This window comes from Morone saxatilis, unplaced genomic scaffold (genome assembly GCF_004916995.1).
Source record: "Morone saxatilis isolate NCDOM2014 unplaced genomic scaffold, NCSU_SB_2.0 Contig10, whole genome shotgun sequence".
Lineage (NCBI taxonomy): Eukaryota > Metazoa > Chordata > Actinopteri > Moronidae > Morone > Morone saxatilis.
The window spans coordinates 5785469-5806513 of NW_023339652.1; the positions used below are offsets into that span (position 1 = coordinate 5785469).

General features: G+C 43.7%; 2 protein-coding genes across 2 annotated transcripts in view; one reads left to right on the forward strand and one right to left on the reverse strand.

Annotated features, from left to right (window-relative positions):
* kmt2e (lysine (K)-specific methyltransferase 2E) overlaps nucleotides 1–15103 on the forward strand; it is a gene marked incomplete at its 5' end in the record, with an annotated part of 23384 nt that extends 8281 nt beyond the window's left edge. The window contains 25 exon segments of the mRNA XM_035674417.1: nucleotides 922–975; nucleotides 1701–1930; nucleotides 2092–2231; nucleotides 2731–2918; nucleotides 3004–3042; nucleotides 3142–3342; nucleotides 3481–3611; nucleotides 3807–3924; nucleotides 4068–4177; nucleotides 4300–4552; nucleotides 5477–5575; nucleotides 7566–7637; nucleotides 8270–8455; nucleotides 8594–8920; nucleotides 9129–9428; nucleotides 9638–9788; nucleotides 9987–10213; nucleotides 10309–10365; nucleotides 10623–11162; nucleotides 11918–12183; nucleotides 12370–12449; nucleotides 12667–12746; nucleotides 12835–13523; nucleotides 13525–13633; nucleotides 13636–15103. Of these exon segments, the coding sequence (XP_035530310.1) occupies nucleotides 922–975; nucleotides 1701–1930; nucleotides 2092–2231; nucleotides 2731–2918; nucleotides 3004–3042; nucleotides 3142–3342; nucleotides 3481–3611; nucleotides 3807–3924; nucleotides 4068–4177; nucleotides 4300–4552; nucleotides 5477–5575; nucleotides 7566–7637; nucleotides 8270–8455; nucleotides 8594–8920; nucleotides 9129–9428; nucleotides 9638–9788; nucleotides 9987–10213; nucleotides 10309–10365; nucleotides 10623–11162; nucleotides 11918–12183; nucleotides 12370–12449; nucleotides 12667–12746; nucleotides 12835–13523; nucleotides 13525–13633; nucleotides 13636–13893 (4905 nt within the window).
* A 2998-nt stretch (nucleotides 15104–18101) lies between these two features.
* The window catches only part of lhfpl3 (LHFPL tetraspan subfamily member 3), a gene marked incomplete in the record, with an annotated part of 42630 nt that continues 39686 nt past the window's right edge, over nucleotides 18102–21045 (reverse strand). The window contains 1 exon segment of the mRNA XM_035677708.1: nucleotides 18102–18746.

Sequence of the window (21045 nt, forward strand, 5' to 3'; positions counted from 1 at the left end):
TGTTTTGTTTTTTTTGTCAGAGTAAGAGGCAGAATATTTCTAAAGATTGTTGTAGATGGTAGAGGGTATTTTGACATGTGTTTCTGTCATTTGTCTAGTTTTCCAGCCAAGGTGGCATAACAGCAGGCCCAGTTGTGGTATATATTAATATAAAAGAAATACTCCTGCATTCAAAATCCTACTTAAGTAAAAGTATTCTTAAGTACGTTCTCTTTCTGCAGGAACAGATATAATATACAATGTTATTAGATTGTAAATACTGACGCATCAACGTGTAAAACTTTTTACTGTTTGAGCTGGTCAGGGAGAAGCTAGTTTTAAATACTTCATATGCAGTTATTTAGTAAAGTCCAGTGGTTCCCAACCTAGGGGTCGGGCTCTGTCCAAAGGGTCAAAAGATAAAGCTTTTTATAAAGGGTCGCAAGCCAAAAAGGCTGGAAACCACCGGTTTAATCTCCATCTGTTAATAACTATTTATGATTTGGTTAAGTTTACCTTTGTGGTCAGATTACTCCCAGCCGTAATCACAACGAGAACTGAGATACATTGTAATGTATCAGTATATCTTCATTCCACCTGAAAATGGAGTATATAGAGTTAGCCTAAATACTACCTATGTTGGAAATAAAATAAAAGTCCCAAAACTGTTATGTAAGCTGCGAGTTACTCACCTGGGCCTTTTACTGCCAACCTTGTAACCTCTGTGTCACATGGAGAGCTCGCCTGCGTCCTGCTAAGCATACTGACGCACACACCACTTCCTTGCACTGTTTGAGGGAACAATCACTTCAGTGTACACCTTGTATTCTAAGTTTTCAGCATACATAATAACGTTCTTTGTTCTGTGTCGCTGCCCAGCAGACCAGAATCGGTGAGGCCAGCCCTGTGGTGGTGGAAAAAGTCGCAGCTACCCACACCAAGATCTACAGCAGCAGTTCTCACCATTCCCACAGTTACATTGGCCTGCCTTACGCTGTGAGTAACACATCACACACACACACACACACACACACACACACACCACAACACTCCTTCCTCTCACCCTATTTCAAATAACCTGCATATTATGAGCCCTCCCTCTCTTGTTAATCATTGAATGCATCATGACTTGCTCCCGTTTAGGCCAAAATAGAACATTGACCCGTAATGAACTGGCTTCCTCCATATTTTTATGACGGAGGAGATAAGAGCTGATTGGTCGACGAAAAATTAATCAGTAACTATTTTGATCAATTAATTGTTTAGGTCGTTGTTTAAGCAAACATGCTTAACATTTGATGGTCCCAGCGTCTCAAATGTTAGTTGCCTTTTCTTTATTTACATTATAGTGAATTTAATATTAATGTTTTTGGAAAAACACAACATATATTTGATTACATCAATTTGGAGTATTTTTAACTGTTTTATGACATTGTGTTGACCAAATGATGATCTATTAATTACAAAAACAGTTGGTAGATGAGTTGATGATGAAAATAATCAGCAGTTACAGCCCTGTAGGAAATTGTCGTCCTTTCCCACATTTATTATAAAAATGCCATCACCTGGGAATCAGTAGTCTACATGAAACTGAACATGTTAAGGTAATACGTTACTTTATTTAGTTGGCCCCCTCACAAACGTGTACATACTACTAATGATTTCACCTTAACTGTCATTTACGTACACCACATGACCCCTATCTTCCATCTTTTCACCAGGACCATAACTATGGGGCGCGGCCCCCACCTACGCCACCGGCCTCTCCTCCCCCCTCCATGTTGATCCGACAAGGAGAGGGGGGGTTGTTTGTTCCAGGGGGCCAGGACGAAGCATCCAGGGGCACCACGCTCAGCACCTCAGAGGATGGCAGCTACGGGGCTGACATCACCCGCTGCATCTGTGGCTTCACCCACGATGACGGCTACATGATCTGTTGTGACAAGTGCAGGTAACTTGAGCCCTTATTGTTTACCTGATGTTTTTTTTATGATTACTTAGCTGATGAGTCAGACCTCTGTTCCTCATGAGGCCCAAACTCACCGTTAACAGTGAAGCAACTTTTCAAAGTTTATTAAAAGTCTTGTGTTGTGTTTCTTTTTTTTTTTGTAGTGCCTGGCAGCATATAGACTGCATGGGCATTGACAGGCAGAACATTCCTGAGACCTACCTGTGTGAACGCTGCCAACCGCGACACCTGGACCGAGAGAGGGCCATCCTGCTCCAGACCAGGAAACGAGAATGTTTGTCTGGTGAGCAAAATTACACAGATGGATAAACAGGCGCCAGCCTTCACAAAAATTGCTTTAGACTTAGTTTACCTCTGAAAATCTCAACAAAGTTACAGTATATTGACACAAAGTTGGAGAACATAGAGAGTAGGTTGTTATTTTTAGATTTGCATACCCCCATGCAAGTTATGAGGTGTTAAGTTTTCTATGAGAGCTCATAGATAGATCTTTCAGTTCTGCTTTTACTGGCTTCCTTACTGCAGTAAATGGCCAGCTTGTTAGTGAACAGAGCAGGTTTTAGGCTGTCAGGGTGCAGCCTCCTCCCCCTGCAGGCCAGGCAAATTTTTACTCAGCCTGAGCCTGAAACACACTGACACCTGCTGGCCAAGAAGCAAACTCTTCTGTACAGTGCATTATTGTAACTTGTTTGGCTCTATTTCGATTTGCCTGCATCAGCTTTTTTATAGTTTTGTTCATTACTCCCTCTCAGTAACTAATATATATGTGTTTCCTTATTCAGATGGGGACACCAGTGCTACAGAGAGTGGAGATGAGGTGCCACTAGAGCTCTACTCCACCTTCCAACACCAACATACGCCTACCACCATCACCCTGACTACTGGGCGCCTTGGCAATAGGCAGGCTGATAAAAAACGCAAAAAGAGTGGCGATAAAGAGCCTCCAGCATCCTCTGCACGAGCTAAGAAGGTCAGATTTGTGTAATTCACTAATACATTATGCATTAAGTGCTTCAATTCACATTAACGTTTAAATTCTTTTACTTCTCTCGCAGGCCTTCAGAGAGGGGTCCAGAAAATCCTCCAGAGTAAAGGTAAACTGGCAGAAGCAACACACAGCCACTGAGTCCTGTCTTCTGTCAAAACCTTGAATTTTATGTATGAACAACTGTACTGGTTTTTTTTCTATTCAGGGTGCAGCGCCAGAGCAGGAGCCAACAGAGCACACCTCTCTGTGGGAGAGCAAGATCAAGACGTGGATGGAGCGTTACGAGGAGGCCAGCAGCAATCAGTATAGTGAGGATGTCCAGATCCTGTTGCGTGTTAAGGAGCAAGGCGACGGCAAGAGCCTGGCGTACAACACTCACCCCGCCTCTTTCAAACCCCCTGTGGAGGTATAAACCCGTGCATACACACAGCTTCCTTTACCTAAGAATGTAGTTGGTCTGCCACACTAACTTCCCCTCTGGTTGTTTGTATAATTGAATGTGTAGGCTGATCTGTACTCATCTCTTTCTGTTTCTCTTACCCAGAGTCAAGTTCAAAAAAACAAGAAGATCCTCAAGGCGGTGCGAGACTTGGCCCCAGACTCCCTCATCATTGAGTACAGGGGAAAGTTCATGCTTCGACAGCAGTTTGAGGCCAACGGCTACTTCTTCAAGAGGTCAGGATGCTAGTCCCATTGGATTTGTTCCTTATGAATGTAAATTGAATATTGCTGTATTTTTTAACCAATATTAAGGGCTCTGTGAACTTTAATATGTATAGTCATGCAGTGTAGTTCATTACTACTGCAAACTATTGATTCTGTGAATTATTAACGCTTGTGAATTGACCTTACTCGTTTCTCTTTTTTTAGGCCATACCCATTCGTGTTATTTTATTCTAAATTTGACGGACTGGAGATGTGTGTTGACGCTCGCAGCTTTGGCAACGAAGCACGCTTCATCCGTCGCTCCTGCACCCCTAATTCTGAAGTAAGTAAACATTCCTGCCAAAAAAAACTGAGTAGACAAATCTTAGTTAATTTAATCAAGTCAGTCTGAAGTATAATATTGCCGTAGTGTCTGTATTTATCAACCACTTTGTCTTTTCTAATGTTTTGCTTAACCTCCCTCAGGTGCGGCACGTCATTGAGGACGGCATGCTGCATTTATACATCTACTCATTGAGGCCTATCACCAAGGGCACAGAGATCACCATTGGTTTTGATTTTGACTATGGCAGCTGGTGAGTTATGAGGCGTAAACTTGACTGATGCAGAACCACAGAAGTGAAACAAAAATCCTTTCGGCTTCTAACTTCGTATATTGATTTCTTTTCTTTTGTGTTTCTTCTCTTACTCTTTGCAGTAAATACAAGGTGGACTGTGCCTGCGTGAAGGGGAACCAGGAGTGCCCAGTGCTCAAGCACAACCTAGAGCCCACAGAGAATATGGGCTCTGTAGGTCGGCGCAGAGGGAGTCGCAAGGACAAGGAGACGGTTCGGGACGACCAGGGCCAGAACCAGAACATGGGTCTGGATGGCGAGGGGAAAGGCAAGAGCGTAGGCGATGGCAAACAGAGGAAACTTTCTCCTCTCCGCCTCTCCATCTCAAACAATCAGGCAAGATTACACTTTTATGAAAATCATACTAAATGCACCCCATCTCACCTTCCTTTAACACTTTACTACTCATGTGTTACATGTTTAGACTTTGTCTCCTACAGCATATTTCTGTTGTTGATATACATTTACCCTTGTGGTCCATGCATGCAATTTTTTTTTATCTCTGTGAAATGTTACGTGCATGTGTTTTCCATGTCACTCTTTGTTACTTTACATCCTCTTTAGTTCCTTCTTTTTCCCCCATCATCCCTTCTTTGCATCCACCTTTTCCCCGTCAACTAATAATTTTGACGTCATAGTTCAGATTTTACTGTCATTGCACAAGACTCGTTGGTGCCACTTGTGTTGCAGCACATTACGTTTTTATGCAGGCCGTGCGTGTTTACCACAATCAGAGAATGGTGTTTCTCTTGGATGTGCTAACGGCAACAGAATTTCCTCCTGTGTCTATTCCAGAAAAGCGGTTTTCACTTGCCATGCCAAAACCAAATTGTTTCAAACTGGGTTCATTCAGGAGTTTAAAATTGGAGAGGCATTTGAAAATGTGGTGCTTCACCATTTAGAAATCAGTCAAGTTTTCACATAGCTTAACTTGTATGAGGTTGAGACTATGGTTTAGACATCCTGAAATCTAAAAGCGTTCAGCAGAGTTGTAATAAAGTGAAGTTAACTGACACAGCAGACACACAGTATGGTTCGTTCAGAGGAGTTCTAAATAGGTGTGTTTTGTGCACAGACTGACCACTAAAAACAAGCAAGGTTACTTCCCTTGTATGTGTCAGATTACTCCCCCCTTCCCCACCCTCCCTCACCTCCCCTCCCCTCTTCTCCCCTCTTACCTGTCTCCCTCCTAGTCTGTAGCCAGACTTGACTTATCAGTCATGATAAAGCGCCATACCCCGCTCTTCCCTCCTCTTACAGGATCCTGAGTTATATGAGGATCTAGAAGACAAAACCTCCGTTAGCAATGAAGTAGAGATGGAGTCAGAGGAGCAGATTGCAGAGAGGAGGAGGAAGATGGTAAGTGTGCCAAGCTAGGGGCTACAGCTTTTTTTTTTTTTTTTTGGCCATGAAGTCACCCAGCAGAAAGAGCAAAAATAAAACTGTTCCCTGTTGCTCTGCGTGTGGACTAGGGGGCTGTGGCTTGGATAGGAGCAGCTGTCCTCTACCTCCCTTTCATAAAATTACCCTCTTCTTCATCACTCCACTGCTTGTGCTCACACCACTGTCGCTGTTGCTGCTCAGTCTTATTTTTTTCCCCCCTCCCTCCTTCAGCTTTGACATCCCTCTGAGGCTTTGTGCTTGTCTGTCATTACGCACTGACATTAATTTTCCTCACTTGTTGCCTTTTTTTCTCCAACATATGAGACAATTAATAGGCCTCCAGTGCCACATGCCCAATTACAACACCATCTCCTGCCAGTGGGAACAAACCAGTATATTGTGTCGACATGCAAGCTAAAGCTGTCCCCCAGTGTGCATTTTAGACCGAGTATAGCTCTTCTCTCACCTTCATTCCTGCTAGGAGTTTTGAAATGGCCAATTACTGCTTCAACCACTCTTTCCCCTGCCAAACAGCCTCATGTCCCTGAGAGATGGGATCAGACACATACACACAGGCGAGCATGGTACACTACACACTGACACACACGCACTCTGGAAATTACCCTGCAGTCAGCTTCATTTCACACGGTGGACCCAAGGTGCAAAGTGCTGACTCATCTTTGGCCAACGTACAGTTCTGCTAATCGGCCAGAGAGGGATAGATAGTTGAAGAGAGGGAGGGGGTGGCAGATAAGGGGAGAGAGCGGGCTGCAGAGGGTTGAGCCTTGTTGCCAGGGCCATATTGACTTTGGGAGATCCAATAGGCTGCTTTCTATGGACTGTGGCCCAGGAGAGAGCTCTGCTGCTGGAGCAAAGAAGTGTGCATTCACAAACTGATCACAAGCGTAGTAGATGCATGTGGGTGTTGTAAATCCATGCCACGAAAAGGTGCGGGGGAGACGACATCGGTGCGTGTGTGTTGGCACAATATCCTACCTACTTAAACAAGAGCCCTTATTGTTTGAAAAGGCAAACCGGCTGCTTGTGTAATGTCCCCTAACTTGAGTGTAGACTAAATTTTGCTTTACTATGTGGCATTTTGTGCCCGTTAGTGCTTGAAGTCTGTTTTATCTGGGAGACAAACTTAAGTTGAGTTGTTTTTTCATTCATTATCTACAACTGCTTATCCTTTTTTGGAGGGTCGTGGGGGGCTGGAGCTGATCCCAGCTGAGATTGGGTGAGCGGTGGGGTACACCCTGGACACGTCGCCAGTCAGTAACAAGGCTGATACATAGAGACTACTATTAATTCACTCACATTCACACCTACAGGAAATTTAGAGCCACCAATTAACCGAGGAGAGTACTTTTTTTTCCCATTTGCATGTATTCTTTTTGTTTGTTGTGTTTTTTTCCCCCTTAACTTTATTTTTAAAAAAGTGCTTAGGAAAGTGTATTCTGCGTCATTTCATGTCATCTTCTGATTGGTTGGTGGGTTGTAGCACTAGTCACATTGTGATTTGGATCTCACTTTTAGACGCTCTCAGAAATTTGCCGCCAAAGCTCCAAATTTGCTGATAGACAGTTTTTACGGTTCTTACGGATCACCGTTTTTGTATTTTAGACAGATGATTTTACAATAATTTCCTCACGATTGTGAACTTTGGGACAGCCCAAAAAAAGTTTAAGTTTAAAGAGGCCATAACAAGATTTTAATGTAATATAAACTCCTTGAAGTGGTAAAGCAGGTGTAAACCGCAAATGTGTAAAAACATTAACTATTTGAGAAAATACCCCTAACCTAGATATCGTAAGGAGTGAGGTAACCCAGTAGTTTTGAGGTGTCATTAGTGCATTCACAGTATCGTCAGGGAGTCACTAGATCAGCTCTGTCCAGTGTTTGTGAAGCCTTGTTTAGGGGGGACATGTCTCTTCTAAACTGGGCTGTCTCTTTATTGAACATTCAGGCCAGCCCAGCGGAGCAGTCCCATCTCCCTGTCGGGGCGGCTTCCAGCTGGAAGGGACTGAAACACAAGGAGGTAAACTTGACCCATACATAGCCAACCCTACTCCACCCATCTACCAGCCTCCCCACCCCCAAATCTCCCAGAGGTGACTGACTTACAAGGGTACTAACTGTCCCGTCTTTACAGACACCTGTCTTCAGCCTGACCTACGCAGCAATATGTCTGTTTCAGTATGTTTCGTGGTATGAATATCTTTTCAGTGGTGTTCTGACTGAAGGTGGAGCTCTTTGTTTGTTTTTTGGTGGAGGTAGACTTGGGGAAATTTGTGGCACAAATATGCATACAGGAACACATTAGACATGCTATTACAACCTCCTGGTTTGTCAGGGTTTAATTGTAAGCGCTTTGTCTGTTAAAGTAGAAAAGCGCAATACAAACTGCAGTCCATTTACCATTTACATCCTCACAACATTCCTGTTGCTCCTGTCTGACCTTCTCTCCTTTTTTGTTTGTCTTATTGTGAAAGCAAGGGGGCACTTTTACACCTTTCTGTCCACTCGGTACTCAGCTAGATCGGCTTTCGCTGTGTAGCACACATTAACCCGTTGTATCGCTCCCTCTGGGCCCTTTGGGAGAGCAGTACTCCATGGACTAATGCTTTTGCTCCCTCTTCCTTTCCAAACCCCACTTCTATCCCTCTGCAGACACGAGAAGAGAGGAAGATGGAGGCCATCCTGCAAGCCTTTGCCCGAATGGAGAAAAGAGAGAAACGCAGGGAGCAGGCGCTCGAAAGAATCGGTAGCGTCAAGACAGAGGTCGGGGGCCGCAGTGACATCAAAGAGGAGCCTCCAGCCACGCCAGAGATGGCAGATTCTCCATCTGTCATGCAGGTGAGAGCACGAAGACACAAAAGCTGGACTAGACTGCAGATCCTCTACCAAGCAATGTATTTTGAATAAGTGGCGGTATATCACTGTTATGTACCAGGAATTTCATCATTTTAATAAATGTATTACTCTATTATACAGCCACTTCTGGAGGTGAAAGAGGAGCCAGGATTAAAGCCGGCCAAGGTCAAAGCCTCGAGGAACAGGAAAAGTTTCTCAAGGAATCGCACGCACATTGGCCAACAGCGCCGGAGAGCTCGCACCATCAGCACCTGCTCGGACTTAGCCCCTGGCTCTCCAACTGAGTCCCTGGAGCCTCTGACCAATGAATCCCCTGAGGGAGAGACACCCACTGCACCAGAGCCAGAGGCCATCTCTTCCCAAGCACCGGACACCAGCCCTCCGCACAGCAGCTCACCTGCACCTGACAGAAACCGCACCGGGAGCAAGAACTTCAAAACTAAAAAGGTGTGACCATAGTACTGTTTCTCACCATTACTGAGCGACTGTGTGACTGTTGACGGTCTTTGGTGTATCAGGGTCTTGCATCTTTGTTTTTAAAATTCTTAAATTAAGAGTTTGGGGAAATGTACACATATCAACAAAAGATTAATGTATGGGAAAACATCCATATTGTCAGATAATATGTTAAATATTCTTAAACTCTGTTCCACAGCACTTTGTGAATGAGTGGGTGGGAGAGAAGCAGCAGGACCGTGGTGCAGTACGAACCCCAGAGCCGGTTCCAGAGAGGCCGCTGAGAATAAGTAGTGACCCTGAAGTACTCGCCACACAGCTCAACGCCCTACCGGGGATGGCCTGCTCTCCGCAGGTCTACAGCACGCCCAAACACTACGTCCGCTTCTCGTCCCCATTCCTGGCAAACCGCAGCCCCACCACTCCTGGAGTCCCCACTGGGAGACGGCGTTCCAGAGAACTGCCAGAAACGCCGCCAACCACTGGCTCCTGCAAGAAGGTACAGAGTCGTGCTTTAGAAATATCCCTCTTTGGCTTTGTCTTAATACAGTTTTGAAAGGGCATATGGATTTGTCGTTCTCTTTTGTTCTCTTTAGTTCTCTTTAGTTTACACTATGACTGCATAAAAGGGACACGTCTATTAATATTTAGTTTCTATATTTGGCTGCTTCCATTGTAGAGTTATTTAACCTCTTCTCTTTCTTACAGCGATGGTTGAAGCAAGCTCTAGAGGAGGAGGGCTCCACCAGCCCTGCCAGACGACCAAGCCTCCTCATGCCCTGTGAGGGTCCCCTCAGCCCCTCCATTAATGGAGACTCAGACAGCCCGCTACCTTATAATGGCACCTGCTCACTACCAGGTAGGTCTTTGAACTGCGCGGCCAGCACTCTGTCTGTCAGTCTGGTGCAACACTAACCCGTCTGACCACTAACATTTAAAAATGAGACAAATACCAGATTGAAAACTAATATTTTTCTTTAATTACCAATAATTACATCAAAATTGAAAATATTGGACGAATGGCCAGCTAAAGCACACACCATATTTCTTGCTACAGAGTTGCCCACACCTTTGAAAAAGCGGCGGTTGAGTCCGTTAGATGCCTGTATGTCCGAGAGCTCGACGCCCTACGGCTCCCCTTGTGCCACGCCCACCAGGGCAGACCAATCGGAGACACCCGCAACCCCCATCTTACTGGCTACCCCACCACGTCCCCGAACAGAGGAGCCGAGTACAGAGCCCCTGCCCAGCACCCCAACGCAGACACTTAATGCTCCTTTGGAGGTGAGGCTGTCTATGTGGAAACCCCATGGAGGTCGCACATTTGTTTACATGAGAAAAAGCACTGAGAATGACCGAGTCTCTTTTTGTTTACACAGAGTGAATCTTCTGTGGAAAGCTCCCCAGAGGTCAGCCGGAAACCCAGTGTACAAGAGGTGAGTGAAGGACACAGCAGCTCAAGTGTCAACAACTTGATTAGTAATTCCAAAATCTTTTGGAATATCAGTAGAGATAGTAGTACATTATTATTTTAACATTTTAATATTCAAAGGTAGGTTTCATTTTAATTGTATGTATGGTTTAACTGCCGATTGACCCTAATATTGGTCTTACTACTCGATGGTGTAGGATTTTAAATGAAATTCCTGTAATACGACAGTGCCCTGATGTTGATTACACCCTTGTTTCTTAGGCCGATCGTCCTCCTTCGTTGGTCTCCTCTCCCTGTGTCAGGGCGCCTAGTTCAGACGGACTTCCAACAGAAGCCAAAGTGTCAGTTCCTGAGAGTCCACAGCCTCCAGCTGTTGAGGACTGTGGAGAGGACAGGGCTGATGGTGGCGTTGTAGAAGGCAGTAGTGAGGCTTCCTCATCTGCAGAAACATGTGCTTCCTCTTTTCCTGGCTGGATAAAAAGCCCAGACAGAGGCCCGACTGGACCAGCTGGCCTGAATTTTTCTCCAGTCAACTCAAACTTAAGGGACCTCACCCCCTCGCACACCCTGGAGCCTCTGGCAGCTCCGTTCAGGCCTGATGCTGCAGCTGGGGCTGCAGCAGTGACCACAGCAGGGACGGCATCATTGGTTGTCTCTCAGGCCGCCTTCAGTGAAGGCCAGGGGCCGCTCTTTTACCCCTGCTCTGAGGAGGGAGGTTCACTCGGCTTCTCGCGCTCACTGAATGGGGATGGCAGTGGTGAGGGAGGTGGATCGGCGCAGAACCCCCCACAAAAGAAAAAGGTGAGTGAGCAGTGCTGGTCACATTTTACTAGCAGCCTTTTCCCTCTTAATCCTTGGAGCATTTATAGATGCAGTATAAAAGTTGAGTTGAGAGGGCTTCAACCAACAATTTTTTGTGTTAATTCATCTGTTATATATCTATATTTTGATTATTGGATACATTTGTGGTCCATAAAATAGGAAAAATGTCTAAATTAATATTTGACACACTCAGATTGCTTGTTTGTTCACAACAACTGAAAGTATTTGGCTTAATATCCCAGACAAAGACCGGGATAACCAGCAAATCTTCCCATTTGGGAAGCTGGAATCAGAGAACTTCTGCTTGAAAAAACTGAATAGAAAATTGAAATATGATTAATTAATTGTTGCCGCTCTAATTTTAACACTTACCCAAAATGGTGTGAAGCAATAAACGGCAAAGTAAAAAAATAAAACTAATATATTGATAGGTTACTCAAAGAAACAAAAAACAAGAAGTGGTGCTATATCCATTTTTGCAAGAATTGTGTGAGTAATAGAGTAAAAATGTGAACAGAATATGTGAGGGAGATCATGTATATATCAGATAAATGAGAAAATAAAGGTTTGTCTCTTGTATCCTGTCTCATCCTCTCTTCCCCCGGAGGATTTAATGATCTCATTGACACACACAGCTCTTTGTGTCAGCTACTGTCCAAATGCTGCCCTCTACTGGTGTAACATAAGACCTGCTCTTTGTTCATAAATGACATTGTGATTCTGCGTCCTTCCAGGTCTCCCTGCTAGAATACAGGAAACGTCAGCGTGAAGCCCGACGCAGCGGCTCCAAGACCGAGTGCAGCTCTCCTGTTTCCACCGTGCCACCTCTGACCGTGGAGGCCTTCTCCGTTGCACTAGAGACCACCAGTGAACCTCCTCTACCCCCTGCTCCCACAGCTGTCTGCAACACCAGCACCACCATTGTAAAAGAGCCTCCGGCAAGTGAGGAGGCGGAGACGCCTGGAGAGAAAGGAGAGAAGGAAGGAGGAGAAGGACAGTGGTATGTACTATAAAACTACTTTTACTTAAAATATGAAGGACCCTTTGTTGTCACACAGCTTATTATGAGGTTTTAAAAAGCCTGTGACGTCCATAGTGTATATCTAGAATGTGCTCTATCACTCAATGTACTCAGGAATTGGATTGTGATGATCCCAATGTTTTTTTTTTTGCCGTTTCTTTTTAGGACGTCGTCCACTTCTGTAGAACAGGCCCGCGAACGCAGCTACCACAGAGCTCTACTGCTCAGCAAGGACAAAGACACAGGTGAGAACGACGACAGTGACTCTCAATCAGATCTATTAAAGGAACAGTTGCTTTATTAACAACTGAAAGCAGGGGAAAACTAGCTAGGTTGCACATAACCACCCATAAAGCCTCTTAACGATAGATAAATTGTTATTTCACAAAATATTAAACGATTCCTTTCTACGAGGTATTTTTTTACATCAACACTTATAAAACTGTTTCACCTTCTTTTTAGATGGTGAGGCGGAGGGTGGAGATACACCTGCACTGAGAGATTGCCCATCTCCAAGTCTTCAAAAGACCCCAACCCACACAGTAAGTCAACATTACCCACGTGAAGATCTGACTCCTCTCAGCTACTTTATCTACCAGCGTTTGACTTTTTCTGTCCCTTCCCTCACAGCCCTGCTCTCCCGGTCCTCTTGCCCAGCCTCCCAGTCGGCCAGCGAAGGACGAAGACAGCGACAGTCAGCCTCGGACACCAAATCCGACCAACCAGCCACCGAGCAAGCCTGCAGGACCCAAGCCGGCTCCTCTGACCCCCACGAAGTTGCATCCCACCCCGTTACCCTCTTCTCCTGTCCACTACCCGGGACCGTCGCACCTACACTCTCCCAAGCCGCAGCCTCAGGGCTCTCCCTACCGGAGTCAGAGGGCGCTGTTCTCTGCTCAGCCTCAAAACCAACCACAGCCACAGGCTCAGACTGGTCCCGCTCCTTTCCCCCAGTATAACACACAAGGTGCTCCACCACCGCCTCCCCCTCCTCCACCAGCACCACCGGCCTCCACGGCGTATTTTCCCAGCCAGAGCCCCTCACCTGCTGGACCTTTCCCTGGGTTTAAACCTGCCGTCACACCCTCATACCCTCCTGGTTCTCAGCCCCTGATGCAGACTCTTCCCCACAGCGTGCACTATCAGAGCTCCGCCGCTCCACCGCCACCTCCTCCTCCGCCCCCCCACCCGATGCCCGGCCCCACCCTGCTGCACGTCAACCTGCAGCCTCCTCCCATCCAGCAGCACCAGCTCATGCTGACCACCGCCCCTCCTCCGCCTCCTCCCCCGCAGGGCCAGACGTCCAGCAGCAGCAGCAGCGCAGCAGCCGCCTTCCTACTGGAGCACCCTGCTGTCGCTCACCCCGTCGCCGCCTCCTTCCACCTTCCCCCCCCCTCGACAACGGCCCCGATGCAAGGCCCACCACTTTTCAGAATTCAGAACTTAGGGGGGTTTCAGCCGGCGTTGCTGCACCCGGGCACCGCCGCCAACCCTTCAGTGCCCCCATCTACGTACCCCCCATCCCTTCAGCAGACCGGACTGCCTCCACCTCCCCCTCCTCCTCCCCAACAGACTCAACAAGGCCAGGCCCAGGCCGCTGCCTCCCAGATGCCTTCTGGGACTCGTGGAGCTCCTGCGTCCTCGACCCCCTTCCACAGCTCGGGGTACTTGAGCACAGGGTGGCACTGACGGCCCTCTCTGCTGTCGGCCCCCCAGCAGCCCCTGAGAACTCAGTCTGAGAGGGGCGTGTACCATAAGCTGTAGATATGTTTTCTATGTACCTGAACACATGGCCAGTGGAAAAACAGCTGATTGTGGGATACTTTTTAAAAAAAAAACAAGGACAGAAAAATTTTAGAAAAAAGGACAGTGAAATAATCTTCACGACAAACTGTATAAAATGAAGATGGACGATCCCCCCCGGTGCTCATAGCCCTCTCTCTGGCCTCCTTTTGTTTTTATATATCCCTTATGTGATGGAGAGGAATGCTCTCTGTTCTGTGTCTTGTTTGGATCCCCGTTGTAACGCCCCGCACTTTGTTTATCAATGGACATTCCAGCCTATACCCCCCCCTTCCTCCCTCTCCTCTTCCTCCTTTGTCAGTTATTCCTTTTACTTCCTCTTCTCTCTCTCTCTCTCTCTCTCTCGTCTCTTGTCTGCTCTCTACACCATTTATTTGTTTTAATCTAGTGGCTCATTATAGCAAAGAGAAAGCTTTTTGTATAGAGAAAAAAACACAATTATTTTTTTTATTCCTCTGTCTAACAACAAATATCTGTTCACCGCTGCAGATTCAGTAAAGATTCTGGGAGCCTGCCTCACCACCTTGGGAGGCTGCACTCGTGTGTATGTACGTGTGTGTGTGTGTGTGTGTGTCTCTAATAGGGTGTGAAGGAGTATGGCTGCTTGGAGGAGGTGTGTGTGTGTGCGTGAGAGATTTTGTGTAACGAGTGCTTGTAGTCTTCTGAGGTAGGCAGAGTGGTCTTGCCCACAGGTAGGACGTTAGCGGTTTATTTTTGAATATCAATGGTTATTTGTAGAAAGTGTAATTTAATGTATAGGTGGTTACTCCAGCTTTCACCAGGAACAGGTTGTAAATATTCGCTTCTTTTCTTTTCTATGCTTGTACAATTTGCTCCCATCCCATTTTGAAATATGGTTGTACATATGAACGCTCTTCTTCGCAAAGCTGAATGTTTCTGTGACTGTAGCATTATTTTTATTTTTATTCCCCCCCCCCCTCCCTCCACCTCTCTGGACTCTTCAACTTTGTCTTTTTTTATTATTTGTGTGTGTGAGTGTATGTTTGTGTGGAGGGGAGAGACTCACAGACACTGCACTGGTTGGCTATTTTCATGGTTCATTATAATAAATCACTGTAATGACAGTTTTATACAACTCGTCGTAGCATGTGTCTCTGGGAGAATTTGTGCTGCTATCTCCGCCGCCACCTTCTTCGACAAATATCTGCGGGGCGTTCGGCCTTCAGGAGAGAAGACGAGAAACGTTCAAGGACGGCAGAAAGCTCCTGCAGAGGTATACCTGTGAGAAGTGTTCGGTAACGAGCAAATCTGTAGTTGATGTCCAAACTACTAAAGTTTGTTTTAAATTTGCGATTGTTAGGCACACGAACGTCCATAAATCCATAAAACAATGCACAAAAAAACACCCGTGCACTGCTATCTCGTGCCCAATTCTTTGTTCACCGACATAACACAAGGAAAAAAACACCATTTGTGGTCCAAATGTTTTGTGTGCATGTGAATTAAATCGGGAACGAGATAGCAGTGTTTATCTTTCAGATTAAAGTGTAGTAAGTTGGTTCATTGTGTAAGTATATAGCGGGTACGATATATCAAAATAAAGTGAGTATAAATGAGAGGAAAGGGCTGAAAGAAGAATTTTAATAACAGCTGACGTTCGACAAAACCTGAATTAGAAATGTAAAGCGCACTAAAACCTGTTAACATGTTGCAGCTTCAAACAACCACATTAGAGCCGAAGCATTTAGTCCATATTATTATAAAATAATTGTTTAAAAATCCTAATATTTGTTGGTTGTAGCTCCTCAGGTGTGAGGATTTGCTGTGTTTTATATAATCATAAACTGAATATCCCTGCAGTTTAAACAAAAGAAGGCATTTTTTAAATATATTTTTCACATTTTAAAGACAAGAAAATGATCAGAAGAATCATTGGTTGCAGCCCTAAAACCATATTTGTGTGTCCCTTTTTAGGGAGTCGTGAGTTCATTGCCAACTTTAGAGAGAAAGTTAATTCAGCTCAGAAAAAGTACAGCTTGGACTGACTGAGAGGGGTCTAAAATGGCCACCATACAGAGGATAGCATCTGTCGATTCAGGTAACAACATAGCCTTGGTACCACCCTCTGTCTAATCTTGACATTTTTTTGCCCCACGAGTGATCTTGGGTAGCAAAGTTGCTTCCTAATTTTTAAATCCATCAGTTTTGTTGGACGTGTACGCTGTTGGGATTCATGAGAGCAGATGGCCTTGTACACCTCTCTGCCTTTGATCCGGGAGCCTGTGTGCATGTCAAAGCTGATATTTTCATCTTAGCTGGCGTCGGTCAGTCCGCTGGGTCCCTGTTGATTATGATGCAACTCCTGCTCAATATGTTTCATAATGAGGACAAGCATCACAACCAACATTTTAAGTCTTTCTCATTTGGCAGCTTTACCTTCAGACCCTCAATATTGTTGGAGTAACAGTAACGTTTGATACACAAATTCTTTGATATCGCAGTTTTAATGTAAGATTAGAGATAAAAGCTTATTTCCTGAAGTATTTAATAACATTTTCTTCCTGCAAAACCCTTTTTTGTAGCAATTTTGTACTTTATAGTCTAACCAGATATGATTTATTAGCTGAAGATAACAGAAACGTCAGTGCCACGGTTGCGGTGCTGTACATATCGATTTAAAATGGGTCTCCAATGTCAACACAACTCATAAATCACAACTTATATTCAAAGAAAAAGTCGGAGAAATAGTGGAAGAGAATATTAAAACAGCTCCACTATATCACTCTCTTATACTCCTTGAAACATTGAAACTATTCACTGTTGGACAGTCAGTATCTCATTCCAACACCATGGATATTAATCAGCTCCCATAACAGCCTCCACTCTTCTGGTTTATCTTGTGACACCACTGCCCTTCATGTTATTTAAATAAAAACAATTTGAAACTTCAAAGTAAATGCACAAATACCTTTTTAGTACGTTTTAATTGTCTTTTTTTTATTACGTCTCACAATCGATTCCATATCATTGTTCATCTGGACAGACTCGTACAGAAAAGGTTTCAACATTTTTTTTGACTCGATTGATCAGGGACTTGTTTTAGTCTGTAGCTTGGCAAGACCATCAGGACTCTTCAGCTCGACATGGTAACACCTGAAGTAACCGGGATAATAAAGAAGGATCATTTTGCTTTGTGACACTCAAAACGATCCTTTGTGTTCAACTTTTTGGGAATTAAAGGTCCAGTGTGTAACATTTAGGAGGGATATATCTGCAGAAATAGAATATAATATTCATAGGGGTGTTTTCATTAGTGTAAAATCACCTGAATATAGCAATCTTTGTGTTTTCCTTACCTTAGAATAAACTGTTTTTATCTATAGACGTTGTGGGTCGCCTTCTGTGGAGTCCGCCATGTTGAACCACCATTATTTCTACAGTAACCCAGAACCGAAACTGGCTGTAAATAGTTCTTCGCAGCCACCGTAGTTTGTCTTACTTCACAGCTCATTCCCAATTTGTCGAATACAGACGCCAGCGGAGTTCAGTTAGTTGCAATCTTAAACTTCACCTCTAAATGCCGCTAAATCCTACACACTGGTCCTTTAATGCTGATTCAAGTTATTCTCTAAAGCACAATAATGTTTGTTTGGTCGTAGTTACAGTTTTTAATGCAAGTTAGACTCACTCCTTGTGTGTTTAACTAGATCGCTCTTTTAGCTGGGAGCTAAAAAAAAAAGCTAAAACAATCATATTCAGGCTGAATTCATGTCCAGTGTAGCTCTTCTTATGGCCCTTTAAGTACTCCACAATACTGTCAGGTTACAAGATACTGTATGGCACACACTAATAATGGACCAATAGCTTGACATTTCAAAGTGTACATCTCAAAGTCAGGACAAAGTACAGGGACATAATCAACATATAGATATACATAGATTATAGACTTCATACAATTGATGTTTTCTCCTTATTTAAGTTATCTGTTTTGCAAAGTCGTCGCCGGCAAAACCTCTAATTACTACCTCACATCAAACATTTAATTATAACAGAACAGTTTTTTCTTCCAGTTCGTTTTTTTGTTTTTTTATCCAGCCTATAATTGTCTTCAGTCCTCACTTTGCTGACACCACTTTCCTTTTAAATCAAAAGGTCAAACAGTGTCAGTGTCAAAGCCAAAACTCCTTTTGCAGGGAGTTTGTTGATAAGAGAGAAGACCTGACAGCTTTGACCTCGAGTCTGTTAAGTCCTTATTTGTGTCGGTCAAAGTCTGGATAATTTGCTCTGATTTAATTCGATTAGAGTGGCCGTCGCTCAGTGGTGTTTGTCCAACCGGTGTCCTGGAGCTGAAAGTCTTTTTAATATATCTTTTTTTTATATCTCCAGCTGAACCCCTTGCACTGGAACAAACCTCTCCCCCTCACATCCACATGGAGAACATTTCAGTTTTGAACAGCTCAGGTAAGATGATGCAGTGACATACCAACACAGGTAAAACTTCTAAGAAAGTCTTTTTTTTTTTTTTTGAGAATTCACCCTGCAGAAATAAAGCAGTTTGAGATGAATGAGAAGGCTATTTTACAGAGGGAGCTTTCAGAGAGGACAATTAAGAGGCATCCTGTCTCCAGCAAGGGCTGTGTGGCCTCTTCCAGACCTCCTCTTGTCCTTCTTCTTTGATCTGTTCTTTCCCCTACACATCAGCTCTGCATCCCAGCCACAGGTTGGACCAGGAGAGGGAAGCTGATTCCTGAAGTAACATCACGTCTAGGCAGCGAGACCTGCAGGCAGGCAAGAAGAGAAATAGTGTAGAATCTGCAGGAATTCATGTAGTTTAGACGAAGATGGAGAATGAATATAGATCAGTTATTTCCCTCTGGTCTGCTCTACATATTACTAATAATTGATCAAGTCAATAAATAAATTTTTTTATGGCTTCTGTGCTTTTAAATTTTAAAATCTCCTGAAATTCAGGAGCGAGTTGGAGATCCACAGTGTACTCACTCCCACTTCATCCAGTCGTTGTACAAATCAACTTATGTGCTTTTAAAAAATAAACACACTCTTCAGCCTTTAAATATTGATCATCGATTTAAAAAAAGCACTCTCTCTAGCCGACTCTAAGATGTCTCCACGTTCTTCTAATCAGTGGATTTGAATTCATTAATACACCATCTGCAGAATTAGCTAAGCCGAATACAAACATATTCTAATTATGGAAGACACTTGTGGATAAAGAGCAAATACAGTTATTGATATGCTAAATCTTCCACCATTTAAGTGATTATAATTACTGGAGTGATTGTTATTGTTATTTAGTTTGAATATTTTACACTTGATTTATGTAAAATGTGTAAAAACAAAAAGAAAATAAACAAGTCATCACATGATGATTATGTTTATCTGATGATGAATAACATTATTGTGATTGCTTATGGCAGTAAATACATTGTATCTGCACAAAATACAAAAGAAAGCTCTTATAAACTCATGTTTAATCCCAAACTATCCAAAGATGACACAAGTATCGGGCAAAACTTTGGGAGAAATTGTTTCTTGGAGGTTTATTAACAACATTTATAGTTTATGTTCCAAAACTGCCAACAAGTTACTCATGATGGGGGTTTAAATTATGATTTTCTTTGATAACATATTTGACTTTTTCAAGCAAAAAATATGTCAAATGTAAATAAACGATAGAGTTTAGTATGTCTCCACCAGGATTATATAAAGGTGAAGGAGAAGGCTTTGAAATAGCACTTTTATCACCATATAGCAAGATTAAACAGTCAAACAGTGTTAAAAAAAAAGGTGAAATAGAGTTGTTAAAGGGCTTAAATGGGTTGTAATGGGAAGAAGGACTTAAATGCATGATTATTATTACTTACGGTGGCGGTAGCATCAAATATCAAAAGCAAGACTGTAGCCGAACGGTGGCCTCTGTGGGAATTTATACATTTATATATAATTAAAAAGTAAAAGTAAATCTAAAAAGTGTATGATAAAAATATGTTTTAAAAGTGAATAAAAAGTACATTTATAACAGCTTCTGGCAGACAACCAGGCAGGCAACATGTGAAACACACTGTTACCTGAATAAAATAATAGATTTGACTGGTTTTAAACATTGTTGGAAACATTTGGGATAATGTACAAAAATATGTAACATAGGTCAAAGTCTTTATAGACATTTTAATGCAGAAATGTTACATTTTATAGCTTAAAAGATTGAAGGTACTGCTAGAAACAACAAATATGATCCTTACCTGTGTGTGTGTGTGTGAGACTGCTTTACCATTACCAGATATTATATGGCGTTATTGCCGCTCTCTGTAAGGGGAGGAAAAGACAGAGAGAAACCATCAGTATGGAGAGGAGATACAATAACTTTAACCAGCAGGTGGCAGTGTTACATAAAACATCTCCTCCTCTCAGAGAACTACAGCTGCGTGACTTTAAAACAGCCCTCTGATGTTTTTAACTTAGACAGGTGTCACTATCCATCCTCCTGAGTGACATGATAAGAAAACATCCCATTTAAACTTCATCTGCTGTTTGATGAATCCCCCACTTTTCACTCTCCTTCTCATATTTCATGTACATCTGCCTCGCTCTCATCCTCCTCCTCCTCGCCTCATTATCCCCCCCTCTCTCTCTCTCTCTCTCTCCCCCTCTGTCTTGTCCTTCCTCTCCGGTCTCTCGCTTGATAATGGCTCCTTCCTCACAGTCTTTTTTGGTTATACGAGCTAACATGCGACTGTGTCCCGGCTGATAGGGTGGCTGTGATTCATTTAGACAGGCTGGCAGCAAGCTGTGTAAACAGCCATTAGTAATTCATGACTCTGTCCAGCATCCCCAGGCTTCAATTAACCCTTGCTATTGGTGCATTCTTCCTCGCAGTCACCCATCTTTCTCTCTCTGTGCCTCTCTTCTCTCATTGCTTTTCATCTCCGTGCTCCTTCATCTGTATTCTCCTCTTCTTCCTGCCTCCTTACTGTTTTTAAATCATTCTCTTTGGGTCCAAGTGCAGTTGTCGCCCCAATCAAGAAAGAAAAGAAAAAAAAAAAGCTTTCACTCCTT